Source organism: Corvus moneduloides, chromosome 2, assembly GCF_009650955.1.
Source record: "Corvus moneduloides isolate bCorMon1 chromosome 2, bCorMon1.pri, whole genome shotgun sequence".
Classification (NCBI taxonomy): domain Eukaryota; kingdom Metazoa; phylum Chordata; class Aves; order Passeriformes; family Corvidae; genus Corvus; species Corvus moneduloides.
In genome coordinates this window covers 27592705-27618212 of record NC_045477.1, presented here as the reverse complement: position 1 = coordinate 27618212, position 25508 = coordinate 27592705, and the positions used below count along the sequence as shown (strand labels likewise).

At 42.3% G+C, this 25508-nt stretch overlaps 2 protein-coding genes across 4 annotated transcripts in view; one reads left to right on the top strand and one right to left on the bottom strand.

Moving 5' to 3' along the window:
- The window catches only part of WDR3 (WD repeat domain 3), a 19890-nt gene extending 17727 nt beyond the window's left edge, over positions 1–2163 (bottom strand). The window contains exons 1-2 of one of the 2 annotated variants that reach the window (XM_032098669.1): positions 1487–1532; positions 1241–1435 (exon numbers count right to left, since the gene is read on the bottom strand). In XM_032098669.1, coding sequence (XP_031954560.1) covers positions 1241–1411 — 171 coding nt within the window. In that variant the 5' untranslated portion in view covers positions 1412–1435; positions 1487–1532. Of the gene's footprint in view, positions 1–1240; positions 1436–1486; positions 1533–2130 lie in introns of those variants that run through there. The other variant, XM_032098671.1, reaches the window with a different exon arrangement.
- On the top strand, positions 1602–25508 carry GDAP2 (ganglioside induced differentiation associated protein 2). 2 transcript variants are annotated; one of them, XM_032098672.1, is made up of 14 exons: positions 1602–1710; positions 3327–3573; positions 5094–5233; positions 9089–9242; positions 10779–10867; positions 12777–12853; positions 13910–14069; positions 15616–15766; positions 16705–16781; positions 17444–17520; positions 18093–18232; positions 18836–18890; positions 23680–23823; positions 24732–25508. In XM_032098672.1, exons 2-14 carry the CDS (start codon positions 3398–3400, stop codon positions 24777–24779), a joined length of 1488 nt encoding a protein of 495 aa, XP_031954563.1. In that variant the 5' UTR covers positions 1602–1710; positions 3327–3397; the 3' UTR covers positions 24780–25508. The 2 variants fall into 2 exon arrangements, with proteins under 2 accessions (XP_031954563.1, XP_031954564.1); XM_032098673.1 differs by lacking the exons at positions 23680–23823; positions 24732–25508 and adding an exon at positions 20946–22171.

The following is a 25508-nucleotide window of genomic DNA, read 5'->3' as shown; positions in this document are numbered from 1 at the left end:
GTAAGTTCATTTTTCAACTTCCTGTACCAAAAAGAAGTGTCATTAACCCCATTTTCAAAGGCAAACAGCAGCTAGAAGGGAAGCAATTTCTCATAATCACACAGGAAACTGGTGTAGAACGAGCCCTGGAACTCACAACCCGAAATTTCTGCGCCCATATATTAAGTGCCAGAGAGCAAGAAACACGGTTTGAGAGTAAAGCTGGAAAGTTTCTTCCTGACTCTTGCCTGGCTTTTCTCGGGTATAGGACAGAGCTGCTTTTCCACAGACTGCACAAGAACTTGAGAATGATACAAACATCTCCAAAACAGCATACCAGCAGTCAGCACTCCAGGGGCTGTGAAACAAAACCAGATTTCAGTTTGTATGGACAGTAGTACTTACAGTGATTTCTGAATCGCACAGGAGGCAGTGTGTGGCAAAGTTCTTAAAGTTACAACTCACAACCTCCCTAGAGGAAACAACTTTTACATGGAATGCCAAGTTCCAAGCCAAACCACAAACTCTGTGACATCCCTGATTTGTCCAAAAACATTCACACAGCCAGCTAAACAGGAAGCAGCTTTCCAGTTACTGTGACAGCAATTGCTCTTCCACAACTGAGGTCCTGAGGCAAATGTCAAGGGATCCACCGTGAGATTCAGCCATTGCAGGACCAAGTCAAGATAAAACAAATTACTCTCACAGTAAGAGCAGAGCAGCAGGACCACCAATCCCTCCCTCTAACAACGGATGGCTACAAATTACTACCAAAAGAAAACGAAGGTGAGAATTGCTGCATTCCAGATATCTATTATCCAAATCATCCATAGCCTCCTCTGTTCTATGTGTGGTGGTGCTACCTGTTGGATTTCAACAAATACAAACCTTATAAATCCCTTAAACAGAAATAACCGATTACTTTCTTGTAATAATCAAGACTTTCTTGTAAGCATCCAAAATTGCACTGTATTTTGGACTACTCAAGAGGTAACACTATGCAGGAATCCTTTTCGTCCAGTGACCAGCTTGGGGAACTGGAAGACAACAGCATGATGGGCCAGGACGAAGCTGGAGCTGCAGACTCGCATCATAACCAAACCTCACGCTGTGCTCACCCTTCCCAAGAGGGGGAGAGGCTGTGGAGGTGTCGCTTCCCTGCAAAAGCCGCCCAGTAGCACAAACCGCTTCGCTTCAGGCGGCCTAAAAGCCCCGCACGCCGCACCCCAGCCCTGCCCCACCACCGCATCCCGGGTCCCACCTTCTCTCCTTTCCTTGTATCCCACACGAACACGTGCTCGCAAGCCGGCACGGCCACGTAGCGGCCCCGCTCGCCGCGCAGCGCCACGAAGGCCACGCCGGCCCTGGCGCTGGCCACCAGCCCGAAGAGCGCGGCGGGCTCGTAGCGCAGGTACTGCCGCGTCAGGCCCATGGCGGCGGCGAGCGCGGGGGGAAGGAACGCGCGGGGGGAAGGAACGCGCGGGGGGAAGGAACGCGCGGGGGGAAGGAACGCGCGGGGCAGCGGCGGCCGCCACACGTGCGGCGCTCCGGGCCCGCCGCGCTGGAAGTGCGTCAGAGCGGGCCCGGCTGCGAGCGCGGCCCTGAGGCTCCGCCCGGGAAGGGAAGCGGAAGCGGGGCAGACGCGGAGCTTCTCTGGGTGATGTCGCCAGACCGGCGCCGACCGGGACCCTGTGTCCGGGCGGGGCTGGCGGCGGCTCTGCGGCTGTGCCCGTGAGTGCGGAGCGGTGCTGGGGGCACGGCCCGGCCTGCGCTGGGCGGGCGCTGCGGGAGCCGGGCGGGGGCCGCTGGATGCCCGGCGGAGCGCGGTGCCGGAGTCCCGGTGCGAGGCGTGGGGCGGGAGAGGCGGGCACTCCTCCCGGTGCGAGCACGGCACTGCGTCCCAGGCACTGGGGCCGCGGCCCCCGCTCACAGCGCTCTGTGCCCCGTTCCGAGCCTGACAACGCCTCGGGGCCGCCGCCGCCGCGGGAGGGCCCGGCAGCGATCGTGGGGGAGATGCCCCGGGGGAGATCTGCACGCACCGCTTCTCCTGCCTTTTGCTGCCGTAGCCAGACCCCTGGGTTTGGCTGTTCAGCAGGGGGTAGATGCTGTTGTAGATGGGCTTAGGGTTGGGGCTAGTGCAGCCGCGCTTACCTTGCTTTCCTCGCTCATTGCGTTTTCTCCCAGCAAAAATCTTACTTAGATGCTCTTATGGCTATCTTTGTCGCTTTTCTCGCTCATTGCCTTTTCTTCCAGCAAAAATCTTACTTAGATGCTCTTATGGCTTTGTCCTAGTGTCAGTCTTTATTACCCCTCAGTGTGAGCTTGGATGTTGGTTGTTTTGTTTTGTTGTGTTGTTTTCCCCTGGCTAATAAATACACTTAATAAGTCGCGTTTCACAATTACCCCTTGTGGGTGTGATCGTTTTTTAATTATTATCAATTACAAACCTGTGAAAGGGGTTAAGTAGTAGGTGTGTGTGGTGTGTTACTAATCTGTAGTTACTTATGTGGGTATGTTTGTGCTAGTTTGATTAACTAGTCTAGTTCAGTAGTCACAATGGAAATGCAATAGCCAACACGTTGTCTGCTGGCAGCTGAAAAGTGAGTATTGGCACGTTTGAGCCTTCGTCTAGCAACCAGTGCCATCTCAGAATCAGTCAGATGGCAGAGTTCATCTTAAAATTCACTGGGCCAGCGTTCAAATTTACAGCTTTACTCTTTCTTGCAAAACTGATTTGGGTGAAGAGGTTTTGTGCCTGAGTGTATGGCTGTAAGAACTATGTGGCAGTAAGTTGTTTGCAGCAGTTCAGAATTCACTGAACGGCAAGGGCTGTGTCATTCGGGAAGAGGAAGGGGTTTTTGTTGGTTTGTTTGTAAGGTTTGGGTTTTTTGGTGGGTGGGGGTATTGTGGTTTGGGAAGCTCTGACTTTTGTTTTTATATAAGTATTTACCAGTATCTCTGAAAGAATAGGTTATACATTCCCTGCTACAAATTTGCTTTTTGTTTAGATAAAGAAATAACACTTTTCAGAAAGACTGCGATCCTCTCTGCACTTAGGACTTTGTTCTTGCTATTTCTAAAATGCAAGATCATGAGTCAGTTGGATCAATTTAGTAGAGAAGGTGTTTTCACCTTTAATGGTTGGAAGAGGTTTGTCTCACTGGAAGTATCTGCATTGCCTTATTGCATGCAGGTAACAAAAGAGGAAGTGTTTGAGTGGGAAATCTGCTTTTCTGTTTTCTGCTAGCTGTTATTGCATTGCAGTCTTGGGAAAGGTCTGGCTCCACGGGACAATTACTTTTAGTGAACAGCTGCTGACCTGGTTTGATTTTTGTTTTTCTTTAAAGCACCTGGAAGACTCCAGTGAAAATTGGAGTGTGACAAGTTAGCAGAGGAAGGGAGTTGTTGTTTCCATTCCATGGATCCCTTGGGTGCTCCTTCCCAGTTTGTGGATGTTGATAGTCTGCCAGGCTGGAGTGATGCCTATGAGGCCAAGCAGCTGGATTGTCACCAAAGTCCTGTTGAAAAAGCTCAAGTTGATGTTAGATCACCTTTTCCATACAGGAAAGACATCAATGAAAAAATTATCTTGTGGTAAGTTCGATGTGGCTCTTGTGTGTCTGTCATCTCTTCTCCATTTACTGCAGGATCCATATGTAATGATCACTGCTGTAGAATAGAGCTTCTAAATCCTATTTTCTTGAATCAAACATTACAGATCTGTGAGGAAAATAATCTTTTTGTTCACTGTAACTTTGAAAGTCTAGATTTTGCTCCACCGTAGGTTGTGCTCATGGGCAGTCCTTGATGCAGCAGACTGGAGCTGTACTTCCTACTGTGATAGGCAGGAAGTACATGCTTAGTATCCAAACCTAGTTAGGCACTTGGATATGAGGTTTTCAATTTTTTTTAGATATGTTTGCTGTCTACTAGCTTTTTCCTGTATTTTCTGGCTTTATTCTGCTTTTACTTTTCTGGTTTAAATCAGTATTTTCTTTCATGTGGTTCTTATGCCTTGGTTTTGGCTCTTCCTGCCCCTTCTTCCTCTGTTCTGTATTTTGTCTCCATGATTTTCTACCAAAATCTATTGATAAAGTGCAGTGTGCTGTGGTGAACTTAGTCCATCAGTTTTTCTTTCCTGTAACTCAGATACTTAAACCTGCTCTCTAGATGAATAACTCTTAACTTAATCACTGTGAAGGGAGAAGGATTTCTCAGGGATGCAGATTCAGGAATCAGCCTGAACCTCTTTCTGGTTAATAGATGCAGGAAATGGGACTGCTCATGGACTTCCCGAACTCAATTAAGTAAAGAAAGAGAGGAGTAAAAGGTTAAACATCTCTTACGGCTTGGGCAAATATGTGCAATTTCAACTGTTAGTTTAGTTTCTCCCTGTGCGTGGGAATCTTTATTTCCCTTCCTATGCTCTTTGATCCCAAAATCCCCAATGGCTGCTGCTGTGGCAAAAAGCAGGTCAGAGTTCTGCTACTCCATTGTCTCTTATGCATCTATGCCTTGTTTATCTTCTGCATGTCTGATCTTTGAACAGCAGAATGAACATGATCAACTTCTGGGTTCACAATTTGGGAACAAAAGAGAAGAAAACTTGTCCAGCTGCAGTGTCACTCTAGACCCACAGTGGTCTGAGGAACAGCAGCAGTTAAGGTGCCCTGGATAGTCTGTCTGCAAAAATAAAGAAGTACGTTGAAAAAATTGTTGAAGTTTTGAAAGTAATATAACACAAGGACTGTCCTGTTACCCCAAGAGAAAATATGTGGGTTTTTGGAAGTGTTACACTCCATCAGTTTAACAAGCTGCCTTGCATGTTTGCTGTCTGAGCTGCCCTACATACAACTACAACACTGCCTTTTCTACAAACAACTGCTGAGGCTGGGACTGTTTAAGGAGCTGACGTTTTGCGTGCAGTCTGTCTTCATCAGGGAGCGGCAAAGGATGGTTCAGCTTGGCGAGCACGTCAGGGTACGCTACGCTGTGCGGGCACTGGAGTCCTCTTAATGCTTTTCCTGTAACTTGGCATTTCCTTGCTTGGCAGCACTGATTTGAGAATATCCTGCTTAGTTGTGCATTTATCCTGCAATAAACTGTTTCCTCAGGAAAGGAGATGTCGCGTTACTGAACTGCACGGCCATCGTAAACACCAGCAATGAGACTCTCACGGATAAGAATCCAGTATCTGAAAGTATATTCATGCATGCTGGGCCTGACCTGAAGGATGAACTCCAGAAGCTCAAAGGTAAGTGGCCTTGAGACATTTTTATCTTATTGAAATCTACTGTTCTTGCATAGTACAAAGCATCAAGATTGGGGCACAAACGAAAAAGGCAGAGCTTCCCCCAACCCCCAACAACTGGTGTTAACGTGAAAAACACGGAGGAAACACATGCCAATCTAGTCTCTTTGCTGTTCACATTCCAGATAATTGAAATTCTGTGGCAGATATTTAAGTCGATGAGCCCTTACTTTATGATACAATAATTCCCATTGTTATCTTAAGCCACTTTGAGCAGTTAGCTTATCAGAGCTTTTGCTCAAGGGACCAGTATTGTACATCTTGAGATTTTATCCTGTTCTGTGTTTATACATTACGAAAGACAGAAACTGAAGTTTACCATTGCAGAAATTAAGTGGATTCTATCATACCCTTTGTGTATCCTCTTTCAGGATGTTAATATACACACAGTCTTTCAGAAAGATACGATAATAATAGATGGATTGATAAAATACTGCATGTCTAAGTAAAGTCTTTGTGACTTCTTAAGTTGATTGGTTCACTTGTCTCTTGTGTACAACAAATTACTTTATTGGAAAGCTACAAGAGCAGCCTTAATGTAAGGCTATTCTAGAAATGGATGAGGTTTACCTAGATTCTTTATTAACAAAGCTTATTGCTGATAATGAGAGATGAATACTCAGCCTTTTTTTTTCATCTAACAGGCACTGGGAATAAGAGTTTCCTTATTTTGTGTGTAACGAACAAGAGTTTATAGTTATCCAAGGTCACACAAAAGCCTAATATGGTTTGCAGATAAAAGTTCACATCTCTAGTATATGTTACTGAACTGAATTTTGAGGTATCTGTGTAGTACTGCTCACTGGATAACAGCTTGGTCTCCTGATGCAATAACAAAATGGATATAGAAGAGCCATATTTCTAATATAAACTCTAGTAGCTTAAATTACAATTGAATAGAAATCCTCTGTTTCTATAAAGTCATCCTTTGTTGATTCAGCTTGCTTTTTTTGAGTAACCTAGAAATAAAAGAGGAGGAAGAGTAACCATTTCATAACAGAGTGAAAATTCAGTGTGTGCTGTGGGTGGAAATGGCTGTTAAAATACCGTAGGTGCTATAGAATAGTTAGGACCCTGCTATATATGCCAGAACTCTTCTAAAATACACTTGGGTTTCTTGTGCGCACTGAGAGGTGGGAAGAGAGGGACTGGATTTCAAGGAGTCCTAAAGTCTGAGATCTGTCGGCTCTGTAGGGAGTCGTGCTCAACTTCTTAAATTCCATTTGACCCTGCTATGTGTAGTTTTGCATCTTCTACCACAGTGAAAACACTTCTGTCTTCTCCCTGTAATGCATTCTGCTGGTTCACAACTCCCTATGAAGGCAGTTTTCTTTTAATCTTGTGCCAAGAGCTTTATGGAAATCAGTTCTTCTGTGACACCCTACTGACATGTTGTGTGGGGGAGGAAGGAGAGGTTGATTTGGCGCTTGAGCACCCGTAGTACTGTCACAGTAGGAGAAGTGGATGGAGAGCTTAGTTAAGAAATCATTTTAGGATTTATTTGTCAGCTCTGCTTCCTTTTTGCCCTCTTTCCCATTTAGCCTTGAAATTTTTCATTGGAGAATGTTTGTGCTGAAAGAGTGAAAATGTCTATGCTCTAAAGCTGTAAAATGCATTTTCAGTTAGGTCTCTCCTGCTTTATTCCTGCCACTTGGTATATATTCACATTTCACAGACTCCAAGAAAAATCATGATCTTAAAGCATGTGATATGGTGACCCTTCTAAGGCCTGTGCCTTCTTTAAGGCTCAGCTAACTTTTATGTTCCTGGGAGCAGCATTAGTTTTGATTCATGTAGAAATGCTACAACCAGGGGCAGGCTCGCAGATGAAGTGCTGTTGATATAAGCTTGCCTATCAACAAATATTTGTTGCAGTCTAATAAAGACCTTTTGTAACAGCAATGCACAGAAATCTTCCAGCTCCAGTGATGCTTTTTCTCTGCCACACACATGATGTAGAGGATTCAGACTTTCCATTTTAAACTTGGAGAAAAGCTATCCTAATGTCTAAAATCTCATCAGATAAAAAATAGGATCTTGACTTTTTTCCCTGCTTTGTCACAGACTTGTGCAGCTCACCTCACCCCATATCTTAAAATAGGAATAATACCTACTTCTCATTTTAATTTTGTAAGTTTTGTAAAGATACCCAGGCAGAAGGCATTGGGAAGTATGAAGTGTGATCTAAGTATAGTTAGATTACTGAGCTACATCTGCTTGCCTGAATTTATTAGTTTCCCTACTGAGTTCACAACTATACCTCAATCAAACTTGCTTCATTCTTTTTTTCCCAAGACAAGTTTTTTCTTACAGGCCATTGCTTGCTCTTCACTAGTTGTGAGGTGTGGGCAGAGGAAGAAAAGTAACTTGATATCTAATACATTTTTTTGGGTTTGGCTTTACTTTTTCCATATTGTGCTTATTTAATCACTCTCTTGAGCCGTCTTAGAGGCTGTGCAGGAATTCAGAAGAGTCTGCCTAGTTTTAGTATGGTGTTTTCTTCCTTCTGATTAACCCAGAAGAAGCACAGTGGAGGTCTGTAGAAGCTAATGATGTGATTTGTCAGATCAAAAATTTTACAAGATGCTGGCTTCAAGGCAGCATGTGGTTGCCATTAAAAGGTATGGTTGAAGTTTTGAGTAAGGAAGATTCTCAACCTGGAATGTCTCTTCCCATAAGATATGCTTTCATGCATGTTGATAGCTTGCCTGAGCACTACGAGGAAAGAGTGGAGTGGGAGAGATGAACATCCCTGTTCAGTGAGCAGCTTAAGCCAAGCTGCTGGAGCTGCTGCCTGAGGGATGGCTGCAGCTGCTTGTTCTTGTCTCATTCCCTGTTGTGGGCACTAGCAACCTATGAGAAGATCAGGTTGAAAGCTAATCCATTGAAAATACTAGTTTTCAGTCAGATCAGAAAGCTGAAGTGCAGCTGTACAAGCAGAAAAAAGAAGGTTGGAAAATACTTGCCTTTGAGGGTAGGGAAAGAGAGAGATTAGAAGTACTTCTTCAGCTGTCCAGACTTGGAGTGGACGAGATTTAGGTGAAGAAAGGGAAGTTTAGCAGACTTTTCTTCCATGTGCTGAAGGAAAAACAGACTTCAAACACAGAATCTGTTCCTAGACTATGTAACTGAAGGGTGCCGTGAATAGAGCGATTAAATGTATTGCTTGCAACTTCCTTGCCTTGAGACTAGATATCTGGTCTGCCCAGAGAGTATGAGCTGCATAAGGATCATGTATCTGCCTTGTGGACGTGAAGAAACTTGCAAAACAAAGCAAGTTACCTCATTCTGGGAGCATAAATTAAACAAGTGTTTTATCTATTCAGTTTTAATAGCTTTGCCAACAACTGGTTTGTTTGATTAAGGAGACCTGTAGTCATTTTATCCAAAAAGCAGTCTCCCCAAACCAAGTTGTTAAATTCAGAAGGACTTCTTATTGTTAGCTGTGTGGTATACTTGCGCATCTGTTCTCTGCACATTATTAAATCATTTCTTCCTTTGGCTCTGTAAGTAGCGTAGTAAACACTGCAATTAAGACAGAATTTCTAGCAATATCTGGTTTGTCCTTATATGCATAGTTTTGAAATTGAGAGGAATGAGCACAGTTCTCACCTCCTCAGCCTGACTGGGTGCTAAGCAGCTGGTATGAGATAGGATGCTATCCTTAATATTTGATGTCTCTAATACTGCCTTCTGTGTATGAGGTGGAGTTGTCTGACTGGAGGAAGACAAGGGCTTGAGTACTTCTGGCTTTCTTGCCATGACAGGAACACTTATCCTTGTGGTTTTTTTCCTCAGGTTGCAGGACAGGTGAGGCCAAGCTGACGAAAGGGTTTAACCTGGCTGCGCGTTTCATCATTCACACGGTGGGCCCCAAGTACAAGAGCCGGTACCGCACCGCGGCCGAGAGCTCCCTGTACAGCTGCTACCGCAACGTCCTGCAGCTCGCCAAGTAAGCACAGCACAGCCTACACAGGCGCTGCCAGCTGGGGCACAGCTGTCCTGCAAACTCGGCTCTGCACAAAGATCTAACCTCTCTGAATGTCTTCTCATGTGTGCTGGCTCTGGCTAGGGACGTGAGAACATAAGTGGCTTCACGGTGTGCTTCATGCCTTTGGTTATCTGTGCTGTGGTGTAGATAAAATGTGCAGAGAGATCTGAGCTGGTTCAGGTCCTGAAATGGGATAGCTAGAGCTGTGCAGCATTCAGTTCCTCAAAGGAGAAATATTAATAATTGCTTTGAGTTCTGTGCTGCAGCAAGTGTTAAAGGAGCTTACTCCAGCAGCAATTTCTTGTGTGTCTGCAGCCATGTGCAAGCACCCACAGGCAGATCTGACCGCTGTGTCAGTTCACATGTTTGGCCTCTCTGCTCTTGTACAACAGCTAAAATTCTGAGTCAGGGTGTAAGGTTACTTCTAAATCTACAGTTGCAGCAGCTGGGTTTGTAGTTTTTTCCCCTTTTGTCTGTGGTATTTTCTACTTCCTCTTAACTGACAGGGTTTTTTCTTCCTATTTTTCTGTCTTCTTTCCTGTGTTCTGTTCTTCTCCTGTGACAGCTGCTGTAGTGGTAGCAGTTGCAAAATACACGTGAGCACGAGCAATGTCAGAAAGCATACCTAACAATTTCTTATGGGGGGAAGGTCAATTCTTCCAAGCCTGGACTGTGTGTTACAGTGCAATAGTAACTGTTTCATAATCAAGATTATAGCTAAGGTTTTTAGCATGTGCCAGTTTTGTTCTGCCTCAGAAGTAACAAGCAAAGTCAGGCCTGAACCATGTTAAAAACCATTTTAAAATTCTGATAGTTCTGCATAGTGAATGTCTTTTCAGTCAATCTATTTTCTAGAGTAACTTTTGATGTTTGTGAAACTGTCTACCAACTCTGAGCTTGCTCAAATTCCTTTGATGATTGTTGGCAACAGCTCTGCTTTACTCTTCTGAAAATGCGGCTCAGTGCTGGAAGCATCCTACTGGTCTTACAGTATGTCCCACTCCATTCTGATGGTTGTCTAACCATACCTAAGATTGAGTAAGCCACCTTGGCCTGTGTCCAGACCTCTATCAAAACAAAATCATTGGTCAGGTGAAGAAACAGGAGTGTGTATGCACTGAAGAGCACCTCCTTCCCCTTACTGTCAGTCCTAAACAGGAGCAAAAGTATTTTGGAAAGGATTGCAGAGAGCTTGAGGTAAGAACTTAATTTAGGATATGAGAAACTGTAGGAACAACATAGCTGAAATAGAAGGAGAAATCTGAAAACAAGCAGCAGAGGAAGCCATGGGGAATAATTAATGGTTCTCTCTTTCTCTACTTAATGGGGGTGTGTACATCTTGCCAGGGAAGAATCCTTCTGCAAAAACCTGAAAGAGGATTACTGCTGCTTAGAGCCAGGGAAGAAATTATTGGTGTTCCAGTTCCCTACTGTCCTGAGAGATGGCTGTTCACACCTGGCTGTCTGTTCATTTGTTTCTCTTTTTCTGGATTCCAGGGAACAGGCAATGTGCTCTGTAGGATTTTGTGTCATTAACACTCTGAAAAGATGTTACCCCTTGGAGGATGCAACCCACATAGCACTGCGTAAGTGTGTTGGAAAACTGCATAAACTGGATGGCAGCATTCAGCAGGTCACTTACAGATTGCTCTTGAAATGGGGAAAGCTTTTTTTAGGGGGCTGTGGTTCATTAGAGGCTGTAAAAAGGCAAGGCATTCCATGGTTGATCAGGAAATGGAAGATAAAAACAAATGAGCCTTCCTCTCAGTAAAGGTCCCTGGGATCTCATCAGTAAAGATCCATACAACTTGCTTTTTTCAATGTGTTAATTAATAACCTGGTAAAGATGCTAAAAGTGAGGTGAGAGAGTTTGCTGGTAATAGAAATCTGTTCAGAATAGCCAAGATGAGGCCTTGCTGTTGAATACTTGTAGGCAGACTTGAGCAACCATGAATTTAGTCTTCTTAGTGTCATCAGCACATCCAAATGTAAAGTGATGTTCTTCCCCCACTGACCCACTCCTACAGGCTTCTGCCTTCACATGCAAAATGATGGGCTGATTATAGGCAGCAAAACTTTGAGATGATAATAGTTCCATGAAAACAACAGCTCAGAGGAGCTCAAAACAGCAAGCTGAGTAAGACACAACAAAATTAAAAATGTTATGCAATAAATCAGTGCTTTGTTCACCCTTTAAAGCTGCATATTCAAAAAGAATATAGTAGACAGAGAAGTTGAGGAAGTCAACAAGGACAGAAAAAGGCAAGAAATAGCAAAATGAGCTCAACACTTTTCCAGACTGGATTATACCAGACTTGAGGGGAGTGTGATAGATATTTGTAAACTCATGAGTGGCATGGAAATGGTGAAACGGAATCAGCTGTTCACTGTCTCCCAAAATAAGAACCATCAAACCATGCCAGTTCAGAACAAACAAGGGGAAATGGTTCTTATGCTTGTTACTTGTTTTATGGAAATTCTTACTAAAAAGCATTGCTAAAAGTTTTCAAATTTCCTTGCACTTGAGAGGGAGCTATATTTAAAAAAAAATGAAGACCACTGAAAACAAATCAGAAAACATCCTGGGCTGAAAATACAAAAAAGTGTTCAAACAATAATGTTATATACTCTTGTTTACATACTTATATACTGGTTCCTACTCTTCCCCGTCTCTTTTGGCTTTTTCACATGTTCACATACATTCAGAACTGTTTGCTGTGGAACTGCCCAATTGCATTTGTTCTGTAAAGTAATGTTGCAGGTCAACATGATTACACTGGAATTTGTGTACTGTAGTACACGGGAAGTGTTTGAAAATAGCTCCTTTTTTCCTTGAACTGTTTCTTGAACTCCCACTAAAGTATTCCCTGTAGATAACTTCTTCTATTGCTGTCTTCTGTTGTCTCTGTAGGTCTGTGTGCTACTTGATAAAATACTCCTGTACCAACCGATTTGTTTGGACACTTTCTCTCACGATTTACAAATAGAATTTTTATATGCCTCTTTGGCACCAGAGATTTTGTGTTGCTGAGCCTGTCTTGAAGCAGCTTCTGCTGTAGCTTACTTATATTGCTTTGCTGATAAATTAAGGCTCAGTGACTTGTTCTAAGAATGTCTGGTTTTAGCAATTTGCACTCTCTAAAGTTCTTGCAATTTGGACTCTCTAAGGGAAGGATTTAGCTTGATTTTTCAGGGCCATTGAATCTCATTTCACAGTCTAAGGAATGCTTAGTAAGCTAAAATCAAGGAGATTTATTCACTATTTGCGTCTATCTAAAGTCAGCATCAGGAGAGAGTGGAGATGGAACTTCCAGTATGCCCAGCAACCCATTTGGTGTGTTAAACCACCACTTATTCCACACTTGCCTACATCCTGTGGAGCTGTTTAGTACGAGGAGAGATGTATCTCTCTTCTGCACTCTGAGTTCTTCACTTGCAGCTGTGTGTGTAGACTTCTTCTGTTTTGCTAACTACATTTAATCTGCTTCCTTGCAGGCACAGTTAGGAGGTTTCTGGAGATTCATGGAGAGACTCTGGAGAAGGTGGTGTTTGCTGTCTCTGAGCTTGAAGAGGTATCATCTTGGTATTCATTCCACCAAAATTCCTGGGCATGTTTGATCCTCTCTGCATCAGTAGAGCTGGATTTGGATTTCCCCTTCAGATCATGCAGACTTTCGGTCTTGCAGCATCCTTCTGTCCCATCCTAGCATAGCCTCTTTTCCAGTACTGTTCATGCCCTTAGCTGTCACTATGGACACTCTGAGAACTTTTCTGCTTCTGGCTTTTGTGTTCCTGAGCTGTGGACAGGGAGCAATAGGGGAGGTGATGGCATGCAGTTGTGCTGGATGCTGTCTGTTAGCCAGAAAAAAAATTCCTCGCACAAAGTTTCCTCCTTACACAGAGATGTGATTGAAGAGGGCCAATTCAGCATCCCTACAGATCACCTACAAACCTGAAACGCTGCTTGCTGGCTTGTTGGAAAAGCAAACTTGACATTTAGTGATCTGTGTTCTGAGAGATGCAGGCAGTTTGAATATTGAGTTTCCTTGTACCTTGAACTTGTTAATGGCAGTTCCTGTGCAGAACACCCATGCTGTGCTCAGATTCTGTGGCATCTGGGATAAGGAAAATAACTAATTTGTTGGGGGTCACAAAACTGCTAATCATATGGAGATAATCCATGAAGTATTACATTCTGTAGAGATTTTCCTTCATGTGGGGCAGGATTTTCTTGTTTGGTTGGTGCTTTTTCTTTTTCCCCAGACAGATCACTAAAGGTGATCTCTGTAGCATAGTGCATTTTAACATAAGCAACCTTTGCTGAAATCTGTTGTCCATGCATATTTCAACTTCATTACAAAGCTAAAGTATCTGCAATCTACCTGAGTTCATGCAGGTTAAAGCAGAGTCCTCTCAAAGTCACTTGCCAACGTGGCAAAAAACCCAAAAAGTTAACCTTTATTAAGGTTTCTTGCCTGTATTGTGAACTCACAGCCCAAAGTAACCATTGAGGGAGGCAGTATTTTGCCTCCAAACTGTTGAGAAGTTCCCTGCTACAAAGGCAGACACTGTTTAAGCAAAGAGCATGGATGTATGATAGACCCTTCACACTTTTTTCTTATTTGTAGGTCACTTACCAGAAGTTGCTGCCTCTGTATTTTCCGAGATCGTTGGAAGAAGAGATCCAGTCCTTGCCTTACCTCCCTGCAGATATTGGCAATGCAGAAGGGGAGCCGGTAGTACCAGAGCGGCAGATCAGGATTACTGAAAAGCCAGGCGTTCCGGATGGTGAGTTTGGAACTGGACTTTGGAATAAGTATCTCTCTGTGAAAGTCAGTGGAAAAAACAGAAAAGGAGGGAGAGAGGTGTTTTCCTACCACAGTGCACCTAAGGCAGGTTATAATGATTCCAGTTCCCAAGCTGCCTCATTGGCTTCGTGTGTTCCCCAGCAGTAACTGCAGTAGAGCTGATCTGTCTTTTCCTTTCTTGGTGGAAGAGGCGGGTAGTTCATTCCCTTTGTAAATTTTTTCCCAAAGTGATTAGGATCTTTGAAAGTGCTTTTGCAGAATCTTCTGCAGCCTCTAATCAAAAAAGGCATTATGGTTAATGATCTGTCTTGTGTATTAGCAAAGTGTTGTTTATGTATTAGCAAATGTTGTCTCAGATGATAGGATTCTATTGATACAGCAGGGATACAGTGCATCAAACTATAGATGTGCAATGAAAACTAGGAGAAACTCCCTAAAAGCTAGATCAACCCAGAGATCAGTGTTTGGAAGTGGCTATCAAAATTCAGTGAAAGTCTGCTTGTAAAGAGGTTGCCTAGATGTCAGGGCTGAGGTGAGATACATATAGCAAAACAATTTAACATATTAATGGACATAGCAGGCATGTTCTTCTTTACTTGTTAAGCGGTGATGTCAAAGTTTTACAGCCTTGAACTATCCAAAGCAGATAACTTGGAATTCATGTCAATTTTCTGCTTTTGCATAGCCAGTTGGGATACGGCTGAGTATTTGATATTTGCTGCTGTGGCTGATCAGTGTGAGGCATTCAACCACTAGCTAATAATTTATGAAATTACTGGATTTGCACAGGTAGGAGTGAATTTGTGTAGTGGAATCCTGCACTCCTGTTCCATTGTTACTACAGCATGTCATGCTAAAAGGGGAAGCTCAGTTCCTGTCCAGATTGGCCAGAGAGACAGTGCTAGAAGTCTTAGCAACGTGCCTGGATGACATCAATTCAGTGGAGCATTCTGGTATTGTCACCAGCAAGTGAGCCTGCACTCTTCTATTTCATCACCCAGTCATGTTGTAAACAAAACTATAAATATAGCTACACTCAGATCACTACAGCATTTGTTCAGGAAATGTCCAGTGATACAAAAAGTAAGCCCTTTCTACAGTACAGCTTCTAAATTGAATAAAGCTGCATCATCTGTGCCTCTGCGTGCTAATTTTTCCCCCTTTGACAAATAGGATGGCTGTAAAGCTCAAGTAGGATGGCTGTAAAGCTCAAGTAGGATGACTGTAAAGCTCAAGTCACCCTCCCCAGACTTGTTTTTTGGGAGAGTTAACCCTTTGTTGTGAGCTGATGACTAGCATTTCCCATTTGGTTTCCAGGCAAACCAGCATTTTAAGGGAGTAGTTCTCAATCACGTGCTGTGATCTGCGAGTGGTACTGGTGAGGTGTCAGAGCCGCATCACGGTACCGCACGGGGTTTTGTGTTAGTCTGTAGCATGACTGTGTTGTCTCACTGGGAAATGTAGCAATTCATCAGCAGCATTGCTGATTGCCCAAAAATTTTACACCACCTTTGTTTCTACTGCAGATGCTTCAGATGAAGAGGGTCTGGAGACAGATTTGTCTTTCATTGGGTCCCATGCTTTTGCCCGCATGGAAGGAGACGTTGATAAACAGAGGCGCCTCATCCTTCAGGGACAGTTGTCAGAGGCAGCACTGCAGAAACAGCATCAGAGGAAGTGAGAATTTGCTTGTTCATGTGAATATTTGTGTTAGTTAGGACCAACCCTTACGAATAATGATTTTGTTATCTGTAAAGCCTAATCTTCCAGCAAGCAAATACAGGTAATGCCTGGTGTCACCCTGGATTGATGTGGTAGCCTCTTTGGCCTGAAGAGAGAAGGGAAGGGACAGTAAGATAAAAAGGGAAGCTTATGATGAACCCTTTAGCACACCTAGTGCATCCAGCCAGCTGCCTTATCTGTTTGCCACAAGATGTCACTGTTTTGTCACCACTTTTTGTAGTGGGATCACTTGCTTTTAATAGTTCCCACTTGTTCCTGAGGCTCTGGGCAGGTAGCAAAACACTTTTCCTCCATTTGATAAATAAAAGAATGCTCAGACTTTCTCCACCTTCATGCCCTGGTAACCCTAATGTGCATGATCACTTCTTTAGAAGGTAGTTCCATGCTGGACACCTCTCGAGGCACGTGTTGGCTTGTTTTATCAGATGAGGCACTTTGTTGTTCACCATTCAAAGGGAAAAAAACCAGTATCACACTGGTTGCTGCATAGTTGTGTTTGACATTTAGACTTCTAAAGAAAATTTTCTTTTTTTTTTCTGTCTTTTAAACACTGATATATTTAAATGGAAAAACCTCTGAGATCTTTTCAGCCCAAATGCAATGCCACTATAGTTACTAGTTGATAATGTATTAATATATATTAATTGCCCTAGTGAAAATCATTAGGTGTGTAACTAAGACACTAAATTTTATTTTTTAACATTTCTTTCTTTAAAAACTTGATAGTTGCTCCATAGGTCAGAAAACAGCAACATTAGAGAGGGCACAGTCAGAAAAAGCTTGCTTTGTCCTTCCTTTCCCATATACCTCTTCATTTTATAATGCTAATCCAAAGGGGGATTAGATCTGACCAGATGTTTTTAACTTTCTAGTTATAATCGCTGGCTGTGTCAGGCAAGAGCTGAAGACCTCTCTGACATTGCTTCTCTTAAAGCTTTGTACCAGACAGGTAAGTTTGGGGTACTGATGACTAATCTATGTTGTCTCAAAGTAAAAATATTTTCTTTGGACTTGCAAATACATTAGGTCATGCTGGAAAGCATAGCTGTGTTTCTGGAGACAAAATCTGTTCAGCCCTTTGGCTGATATTTTAGGCCTCATGAAATTCCAGAGCTTACCTAGATCTTTGTGTAAATAGCAAGGTTGTGTGATACCTTCTGCTCAGTAGCTGCAAATTTAAATTCTTTTGTTTGCCTTAGGCAAGACTCTGTGGGCTAAAGGAGGTCCATGAGGCGTGCTCTGGCAATCTGTGCATTGGAGTTCAGAGCCTGGTTTCTAGGAAGAATTTTGCTTTGCTGGTAGAATTACAAGTGAAGGTGTTTGGTTTTTTTTAATAAAACCATGTTATTATTTGATATTTAGGTAAATATGAAGTACACAGGCAACATAAAATTGCAGTCCTTAAGTTTCTCAGATGTAATACGTGGAGTTTTTATCAGAATAGGTACTGGTATAGTGAGAGCAATAACTAAGCATATTTCCTCTATTGGAAACCAGATACATTGCAAAAGTTCTGAGCTGAGGCTCTTTCTCCCTGGTTTGAAAGGGCCCAAGTACAGAACCTGGCATGACTGAGAGAAGTTGAGATGTCTTTCTTTCTTTCTTTTGTAGGTGTAGATAACTGTGGCCGCACAGTGATGGTGGTGGTTGGAAGGAATATCCCCGTAACATTGATAGACATGGAAAAGGTAAGGCTTTGTAAAACTAGAGTTGTGTAGGTTACATATGAATGTTTAGGATGGAAAAGTCTGATTATAAGGATAATTCAGTGTTAATACTAGAAACATTATTTGCAGGAGACTTAAGATGTTAACTAGAAAGTATTTTTATAGGCAGATGAAAATGTATACCCTTACAAACCTATGTGTGCATTGGGCTGACACTTTTCAATGAGGCTATTTTTAGAAAAAAACTCATAGTTTAGAAAAAAGCTCCTTTTTCTTCTCAAGAAGAAGGAGACTTACTCTGCTTCTATAACTGCCAAGATGTGAAGAGTGAAATGTAATGAGTCAAATGTGGTTTTTCATGGAAACAGCAAGAATATATCTCCATCTGTGAGGTCAGATAGACAAAAAAGACTTCCAAGTTATTACAGTCAAGTTGAAGACTTGGAATGTTGGCCTTGCTTTTGTAGCTGAAATGTAATGCCATCCAGCCCTCATGATTCTTCATTTTTAGAGGAAATAATGGAAGCATATTCAGATGTAATGCAACTGTGAAAGAGTTCTTGCAAATAAAATTTCATTTCTTTCTGCCTCAGGCTCTTCTGTATTTCATCCACGTCATGGATCATATTGCAGTGAAGGAGTATGTCCTGGTGTACTTCCATACACTCACAAATTATTACAATCAATTAGACTCTAATTTCCTGAAGAAGCTCTATGATGTTGTTGATGCCAAGTGAGTGTCAATAGGAAAAGAACTCGTTCTGGTCTTCCCCTGTGCTATGCAAATATTTCCCTGTATCTGGTTTCCCATTTATTTGTGAGAGAGTTTTGCTGGGACAAAGGCCTAAATAACTAGTAAAGGCAAAAAGAAGGAAGAGGTGTTTTCTTTTCTTCTCAAGTCCATCTTTTTAACCAGAAGTTCTGTCCTCTGCAGTCTCCCTTTGGAGCTGTTAGGGAGGCACTCTGGTTGTGTTGTCTGTCACTGTCCAGAGCTGGAGCTTTTGGAGCCTGGCTTTGTTAAAGTATGTTGCTGGTTGTGAGGGGAGAGGCTTGGGTAACAGTGGCAGTCATCATTTGTCCTTACATTTCTTTCACTTCCTACTTGAAAGACTGAAGGCTGTGATGTCTTTAACTGAAAAATAACCATTCTACTTTTAAAAATCATGTTTCTTTTCCCTTTACATTTACTTTTTGATATCGGCCCTTACATTAGATCTTAACTTTGTAAAATTACATCACAGGCACTTAAGAAAAATGGTCTCTTTTGACAGTTGGCTTGTGTAGGTGACCTTAATTAGAATTGACTTTTAAAAACTTTTTTGTTTCTCTAAACCAGGTACAAGAGGAATTTGAAGGCATTGTATTTTGTCCACCCAACATTTCGTTCAAAGGTAAGGTAAATCTTACTGAAGGAGAGTGTATCTAGCATGTCAGTGGAGTAGCATGTAAGCCTGTAACATGAGGAATGTGGAGATATGTAGAAGACTCCCAAAATTAGGCAGTATCTTCTGGATCTTCTGAACTTGAAATTCATCCCATCTTCAATCTAGCTGTAATCTTCCAGCCTTTGTGATAAGCTGAACCCCAGTGCAGTGCATGCTGTCTGTGCCCTGGTTTTTGTGTGCTCTTAACGGAGAGAGGTGGAAGCTTTGAATCATGTTTCTTTCAAAGGGAAACATCTTGTCATTTTTCCTGCTGTCTGGCTGGCAGCGTGATGAACCATGAGCAAACACTCAGGGAATTCATTTTTGTGTAGTTCATCTCCTGGATGTTTCACCTTTTCTTTCACACAAGAGGTGGCACGTGTGTCCTGCGTGTCACTTCAGAGCTGCCCTGGGAAGGGCAGAGGGCAGCATTAGGCAGCAGTGAGATTAGTCAGGGATAGAGTGTAGAGCAGCAAAGATGGGAAGAATGCTTTTGATGCAGTACAGAAGAATCCTGTTAATCCATCAGGAGACAAAAACGTGAATTTGTCATGCAGTAAGTTGTTACCCTTGGCTGGGATCTGTGTGGGGCAACAGAAGATGGAGCTGGTTCCCTTCTGGACTTCACGCCCACTACTCCTATTGCAGCAGTATGAGTACTTCAGATGAACTAAGTGGCAGCAGCAGCCCTTCCTAGAATTTTTGTTTGTCCAATTAAAACAGAAATCTGATCCTCCATGTTCACATCAGATTAACCTCTGTGTTTTTTCTGCTTTTTGCTGACATCAATCAAATTTGAGAAAATTATATGCCTGGAAAAACACATCTGTTTGCACATGTTCAGCAAGAATCTCTTTGCTAAATTTCCAAAGAGTCCTTTCTTTGCCTGTGCACAGCTGGGACACCGTGAGACTTGGAGCTGCCTTGTTTTTATGTAGATGAGACTGAGGCTTCCCAACAGTGTAGCTTCCAATTTCTGTTAGGTTATTAGTTATTCCCACAGGGTACAGATCAGAGGTCTGTGTCCTAGAATTAGAGCTTCCAGCTCTGATGCTAATAAAAATGTAGGAGCTGGCAGAGAACATTACTAAGGTCACAAAGTCGAGTGGAAAAGCTGAAGCTAGGAAGTATTAGTGTTTTAGATTCTCAGCAGAACTTCATCCCCCTCCTCTCCTCTAAACATTTCTGTTTAGTTGAGAAACACTTTTTTGTTGTTGTTGGAGAATGAGAACTCATCCTCACTGGTGTCTGTTGCCATCTTGTCTCTCCCTTTGGAAACTGCAGTGCGACTTAACAGATCTGTAGGCAAAGCAGATGGTTGGTGGGAAGCAGGGAAGGTGAGAGACACAGAGTTCTATAACTTGCTGGAAATAGTATTGGTTTGTATCCTATTCTGGCAGCACAGCTGGAGGCAAAAGAGAATGTGTATCCATGTCTTTCTGCCAATCTTCTCTATAACTGGAAGGCAAGCAGGATTGCTTTTGACTGTTGCATGGACTATCAGCTTATGAAACAATGATGGGGAATAAGCAGCAGAAGGCATAGTGAAGAAGATGGCTGCTTAGAGGGAATGATTTTTCTTTCCCCTTCCTTTTTTTGGATCTTTCAGGACTCTTGTCCCTATGGAAGACTGCTAGCTCAAAAGCTTCAAATTTCTTCAAAAAATGTTTGGCACATTCATCTTCCTATTTGGATTTCTGACTTCCTTCCCTAGAAGTAGTAGGAAATACCCCATGCCTCAAATTCAGGAGGAAGGCCTGTGCATTCATGTGACTTCCCAAACATATCACCCTTGTACATAGGTCTTAAATCTCTGGTATAAATTGTCCCTTTCACAGCAGTATTGAATCCTGGCACAGTGGATGGCTGCTATCTGTCAGAGTCGCTTTTGCTTATTTATGGGCTAAGAGGGATCAAGAGGCTTTTCATCATGTCTTTGGGAAAATCATATGTCCCTAGAACACCAGCATAGTTCTCCATGTACTTTATGGTGCCAACAATGATTCTTTGTTTGGTTTCTAGGTATGAAACTGTTGTAAATTATGTGTTTTCTGAGGATAATTGCCTGTCTAGAATACATGGAGTTTGGTGTGCTGGGAGGAAGGTTCAGCAGTTGTCCTAAAGCACAGAGTAACAGAAGCAGGGTGAGCCACTGTGCAGTCCATTTTTGTACACTGCTCCTGCCTTTCTTCATGCTTTGAGTGTTCTTGTGAGCTGTGAAACTGAGCTGTTCTTGTCATGAAATCGTAGCAGAGGCATCAGCACTTTTGTAGGCTGGAGTGGCTCTTGCTGTGTGAGCGCTTCGCTGCCGGGCCTCAGATCAAGGTACCCATCAAGTGCCATCACAAGCTCCTTTGTACTCTTGCATGTAAGGTTACTCCTGCTTGTTGTTGATATAGCTGCTGATAGATAAATAAAGGGCTTTTGGAGGCATTTTTATGTGAATCCTCTCAGCTGCCCTCTTCTGAGTGCTCTCCAAGCAAACTTTCTCAGAGCTTGTATTCTGAACTGAACCATAAATGGCTGCATCTGAAACAGTCTCACCCAGAGTAATTCTGTTTTCATTAATTGGCTGTGAATCAAGAATGTTTCAAAGCTGAAACATACCCGAAGACTCAAATTAGATATTCATAATCATCATAATCTTTGTATTTGTCATGAACAATTTTTGTTTTGCTTTTCTATAACAGTCCTAAAAGCAGTTTCTGAAGATCAGGTGCCAACGGAAAGGTTGTTGCAAATCACTTTGGTCTTTTTCTACACAAGATCCTTCCAACTGGAATAAAATTTCCCAGATCTTAGTAAATTTCTCTTTGAGATATGACCAAATTAAGAGATTTGTGACACAGCTAATCTGTGTTGCTGGTTTTTTGTGGGAGACATGCACTCATACACTTAACTGTGGGTTTATAGCTTGGCAGAGTGACTTTGACAGCCTTTTATTTAGATTCAGAATATCATAACAAAAAAAAATGAAGGGAAACTTCAGCAGATGTCTAGATTTTTAACTTTCTTTGGCTGCTCTGGTATAACTTATTCTACTTTCAGTGCATTAACAGAGATTTGGTTTAATTTAAAGTTCCGTGTCCTGTTACCAATAAGAAAATAGCTGCTCTTGTATTACTGTTTCTATAACCTGTGATTATCAAGAATAAAAGTAATAAAAACTCCAGAAACATTTCTGCCCCTCTCCCTTCCCTCTGTGTTTCTGGGTAAGATGTCAAACTGCAGTGGCTAGTATAGTGAGAGGAAGAAAGGGAAAAAGAAAAAACCCTTTTCCCAACAGCAGTTTTTGTGATGGCTGCAAAAATACTCCCTATTAGGCTTTTATACATTAAACATCCATAGCAATTATGTTTAATGATTGTCATTCATAACACACCTTGAAATCCATGCTACTTTGGTGCAAGATTGAGAAGGTATTTTTCACTCATTAAACTGTCACTTAGTGTCACTCATAAGAGGTCTTGTTAGAACAATATAATGAATAATGGATGCCAGTAAAATCTGTCTCCCTGCTTTCTGCTATCTCTAATTCTGCCCTCAACATAATGAACTGATTTCAAGTGTTCTGTCGTATTCTTTACCTCCTTTTCTCCTTTTCATTGTTCCTTTCTCATTAAAATAAGTTGTTTTGAGGAGGCAGCAGTTATTCCAGGACAATTTTTAGGAATTGACTTTTTCTTTGAATGCTGTATTCAGGCAGATAATTTTTATTGACTTATTCTTACAGCTTCTTTGAAACTCTTGTTTTCCTCAAGGCTTTTTTTGCAGTGTTGCTGTGTTTCTGTTAACTTCCTGCAGTCAAAGCAAAACTATCAAACAGAATGACAGGATGGTCAAGGTTATAATGGACTCTGGAGGTCATCTGCTCTGACCCCTTTGCTCAAGAAGGGTCAGCAAGAGCTGGTTGCCCAGGACCACGTGATTGATCTCTAATATGAGCATTTGTGGCCTGTAGAACAGGTTTCTTTCTTTTTCTTCAGTCTGCCAGGAAAAGAATAGATAAGAAATAAACAAGAAGTAATACAGAACTTAATTTTGGAGAAGGTGGGTTGAAAAGGTAAAGCCTGTGCAGTCAATCTAGGCAGGATTGGATTGCTGTTTACTGGTCTTCAAAAACAAAAATTCCATATCCAGTTTATACCCAAAACAGACAGAGGTGTGAATACTTGAAGTAAAATCTTGTAGAATAAGTTGTTAGGCTTATTCTTGTAGAGTTAAATTGATAAGGCTTTGATTAAAAAGGTGGTAAAACAAAAGCTCACTCAGACAACCCAAAGCAGAAGGGAGATTTCAGTACAATCTTTGAACTGCCAAAAGTCTCCCTTTCTCTCCGTCTAATTGGCCTTTCTTTCAAGTGAAAACTTGAATGTAAAGGGTTGAAAATGCTTCTGACAGAGTCAAATAGGTAATTTTCTGAACTGGCTAAACCTGGAGTGAAAACGTGCCACTATACTGATGGGGTTTTGAGGACAAATAGCAGAATAGCTGTCACTCTTGGACTGTAGAAAGGGACCTTAAGCTGGCTATTTGGGGAGGGGTGGGTGTAGAGTCAGAAAACATGAGCTTGACACTCTCAAGACACTGCTTGCTAGCAGTTGGTGGTGCATACTTCCTGCCCTTGTTGTGTTACTGCAATGATTTTAGCGTTTCAAGTTCAACTCAAGCCTGTTTCACTGTGGAGTATTACACTGAACTTGAAGGTTTTGAAACAGCACCTTGTTAATTGGTTTTTGTTGGGTTTTATTTTCAGGTCTCAGCATGGTTTTTCACAACCTTTACAGTCTCAGGGCTAAAGGACAAAATCCACTATGTGGAAAGCCTTCAGCAGTTGTTCACAGCCATACCCCCAGAACAGATTGATCTTCCCCCTTTCGTCCTCGAGTATGACGCCAGGGTGAGTGACTGCCTGTGGCCACCATGAGTCTCTGCCCTAAGAGCAGTTCTTGTGCTCTGCAAGAGCTTTGAGGGAATTGACTTCTACATCTTAAGAATGGGGAGAAGAAAGAGGGAAGGTTCCTAGAGAGTCCGTGTTGTTCTGTGTAATGATTCTCTGATTTTTTTTTTTTTTTTTTTGTGTACATCAGCCCAAGCAGAGGGCTTGGCTGAGAAGGAGGCTGCTTTCCCCTTAGAGCAGTCTCCTGTGTGCATAAAAGGCAGCTTACCCGTCTTCAGCCAAGAACTGTAATGTAACACACTAACAGCCTGTGACAAGATAAAATTTGTGTTAGCTGCTATACACCTTATACTGACTGGAAAAAAGAAATAGTAGCTGTGTTTTGCCTTCTCTGCCCCACATACTAACAAGCATGTTGGAAAAGGAAAAAAAAAAAAGAACAAAACAGCAAGGAAAAGTGGAACAGTAGAAAGGTGCCCTGCCTTTGTATAGGACTCTCTTCTCTTCCCTTCTGCATCTCAGGTCTCTAACCAAATGGTGGAATGAATATGGCTTGCATTGGCAGAATCATTCCAAAGCATATGTGATTTAACTACAAAGTAGTAGCCAGAGCTGTGTGTCTGCATTAGCTGCTCTGGCTGAGTGTCTGGCTATGCCAACATTTGTGGCTTCCTGGCATCACAACTTTGGCTTAGTGGCAAAAGTTTAACTTGCACTTTTTGCTTAACACAGGCAAAAACAAGGCCTCTGTTTGCCTGTTTACCAGCACAGTCCTCTCCTGGATGAGTTGTGGTAGTCACTGTACGAAGCCAGAATACCTAAATCTTTCTGCCTCTGTGGCACTATCATTGCACCAAGGTGTATTGGAGAAGACTTCTGTTCAACTGCTTATTCTGTTCTCATTGCAGGAAAATGGGCCTTATTATTCTTCTTATCCTCCATCCCCTGACTTGTGATCTGCAGTCCTGTAATGCTGCCAGTTTCCCATGGATCCAATGACCTGATGCCTGCCAAAACCTGTGTGCATTTACCCATGTACAGAATTCAGAGAGAGGGTTTTCCTCCCCCAGCTCTGGTATTTTTTTACTGATGAGATATTTTCAAGCACTCAAGCAATCAGAGAACTTTATGCCACTGTGAACTGCACAACTATTTCAAATGTATTTATCCAATGTAAAAGCTGATTTAAAGATCACTAGATGCATTTTTTGTTTGTTTGTTTTGTTGTTGTTGCTGCTGCTGCTGTTGTTTTTTGAAGCTGTTACATTATTTTTCTGAAGAGACTTCTCTTTTCTGGGAAATCCATCAAAAGCACTTGATCATGTTTTTAACTATTAGTATTTTCCAGCTCTGTTTGTAATACCCATTTCTGACTGGTCTGTACAAATATTGTGTAGTACCAGCCTGACACATCACTCATCATATGGTCTGTGTTTCACATCTGATTACTTTCCCTTTCTGTTAGTACTGATTACTTTAGTCTTGACCCAGCAAAGCTGTCTGGAATTGGGAATGCCATGTCTGCAGGCTGACAGACCACTACAGCCAAGCCAAGATTACTCCAAGACTTAGTCCCATAAACTGCTAGGTGAGCTAGGAGCCTTGAAAAAGTTTTCATTGGATGATGTGAAGGACCATGTCAGGATGTCACTACCCTCCCAGCAAGAATAAAACTGAAAAGCATT

Excerpts from the sequence above, each read along its gene's own strand:
- GDAP2 (XM_032098672.1), top strand. The coding sequence starts at position 3,398 with ATGGATCCCTTGGGTGCTCCTTCCCAGTTTGTGGATGTTGATAGTCTG. Across the intron at positions 16,782-17,443 it reads TAAAGCTTTGTACCAGACAG|GTGTAGATAACTGTGGCCGC; the intron begins GTAAGTTTGGGG and ends TTTCTTTTGTAG. Across the intron at positions 17,521-18,092 it reads CATTGATAGACATGGAAAAG|GCTCTTCTGTATTTCATCCA; the intron begins GTAAGGCTTTGT and ends TTTCTGCCTCAG.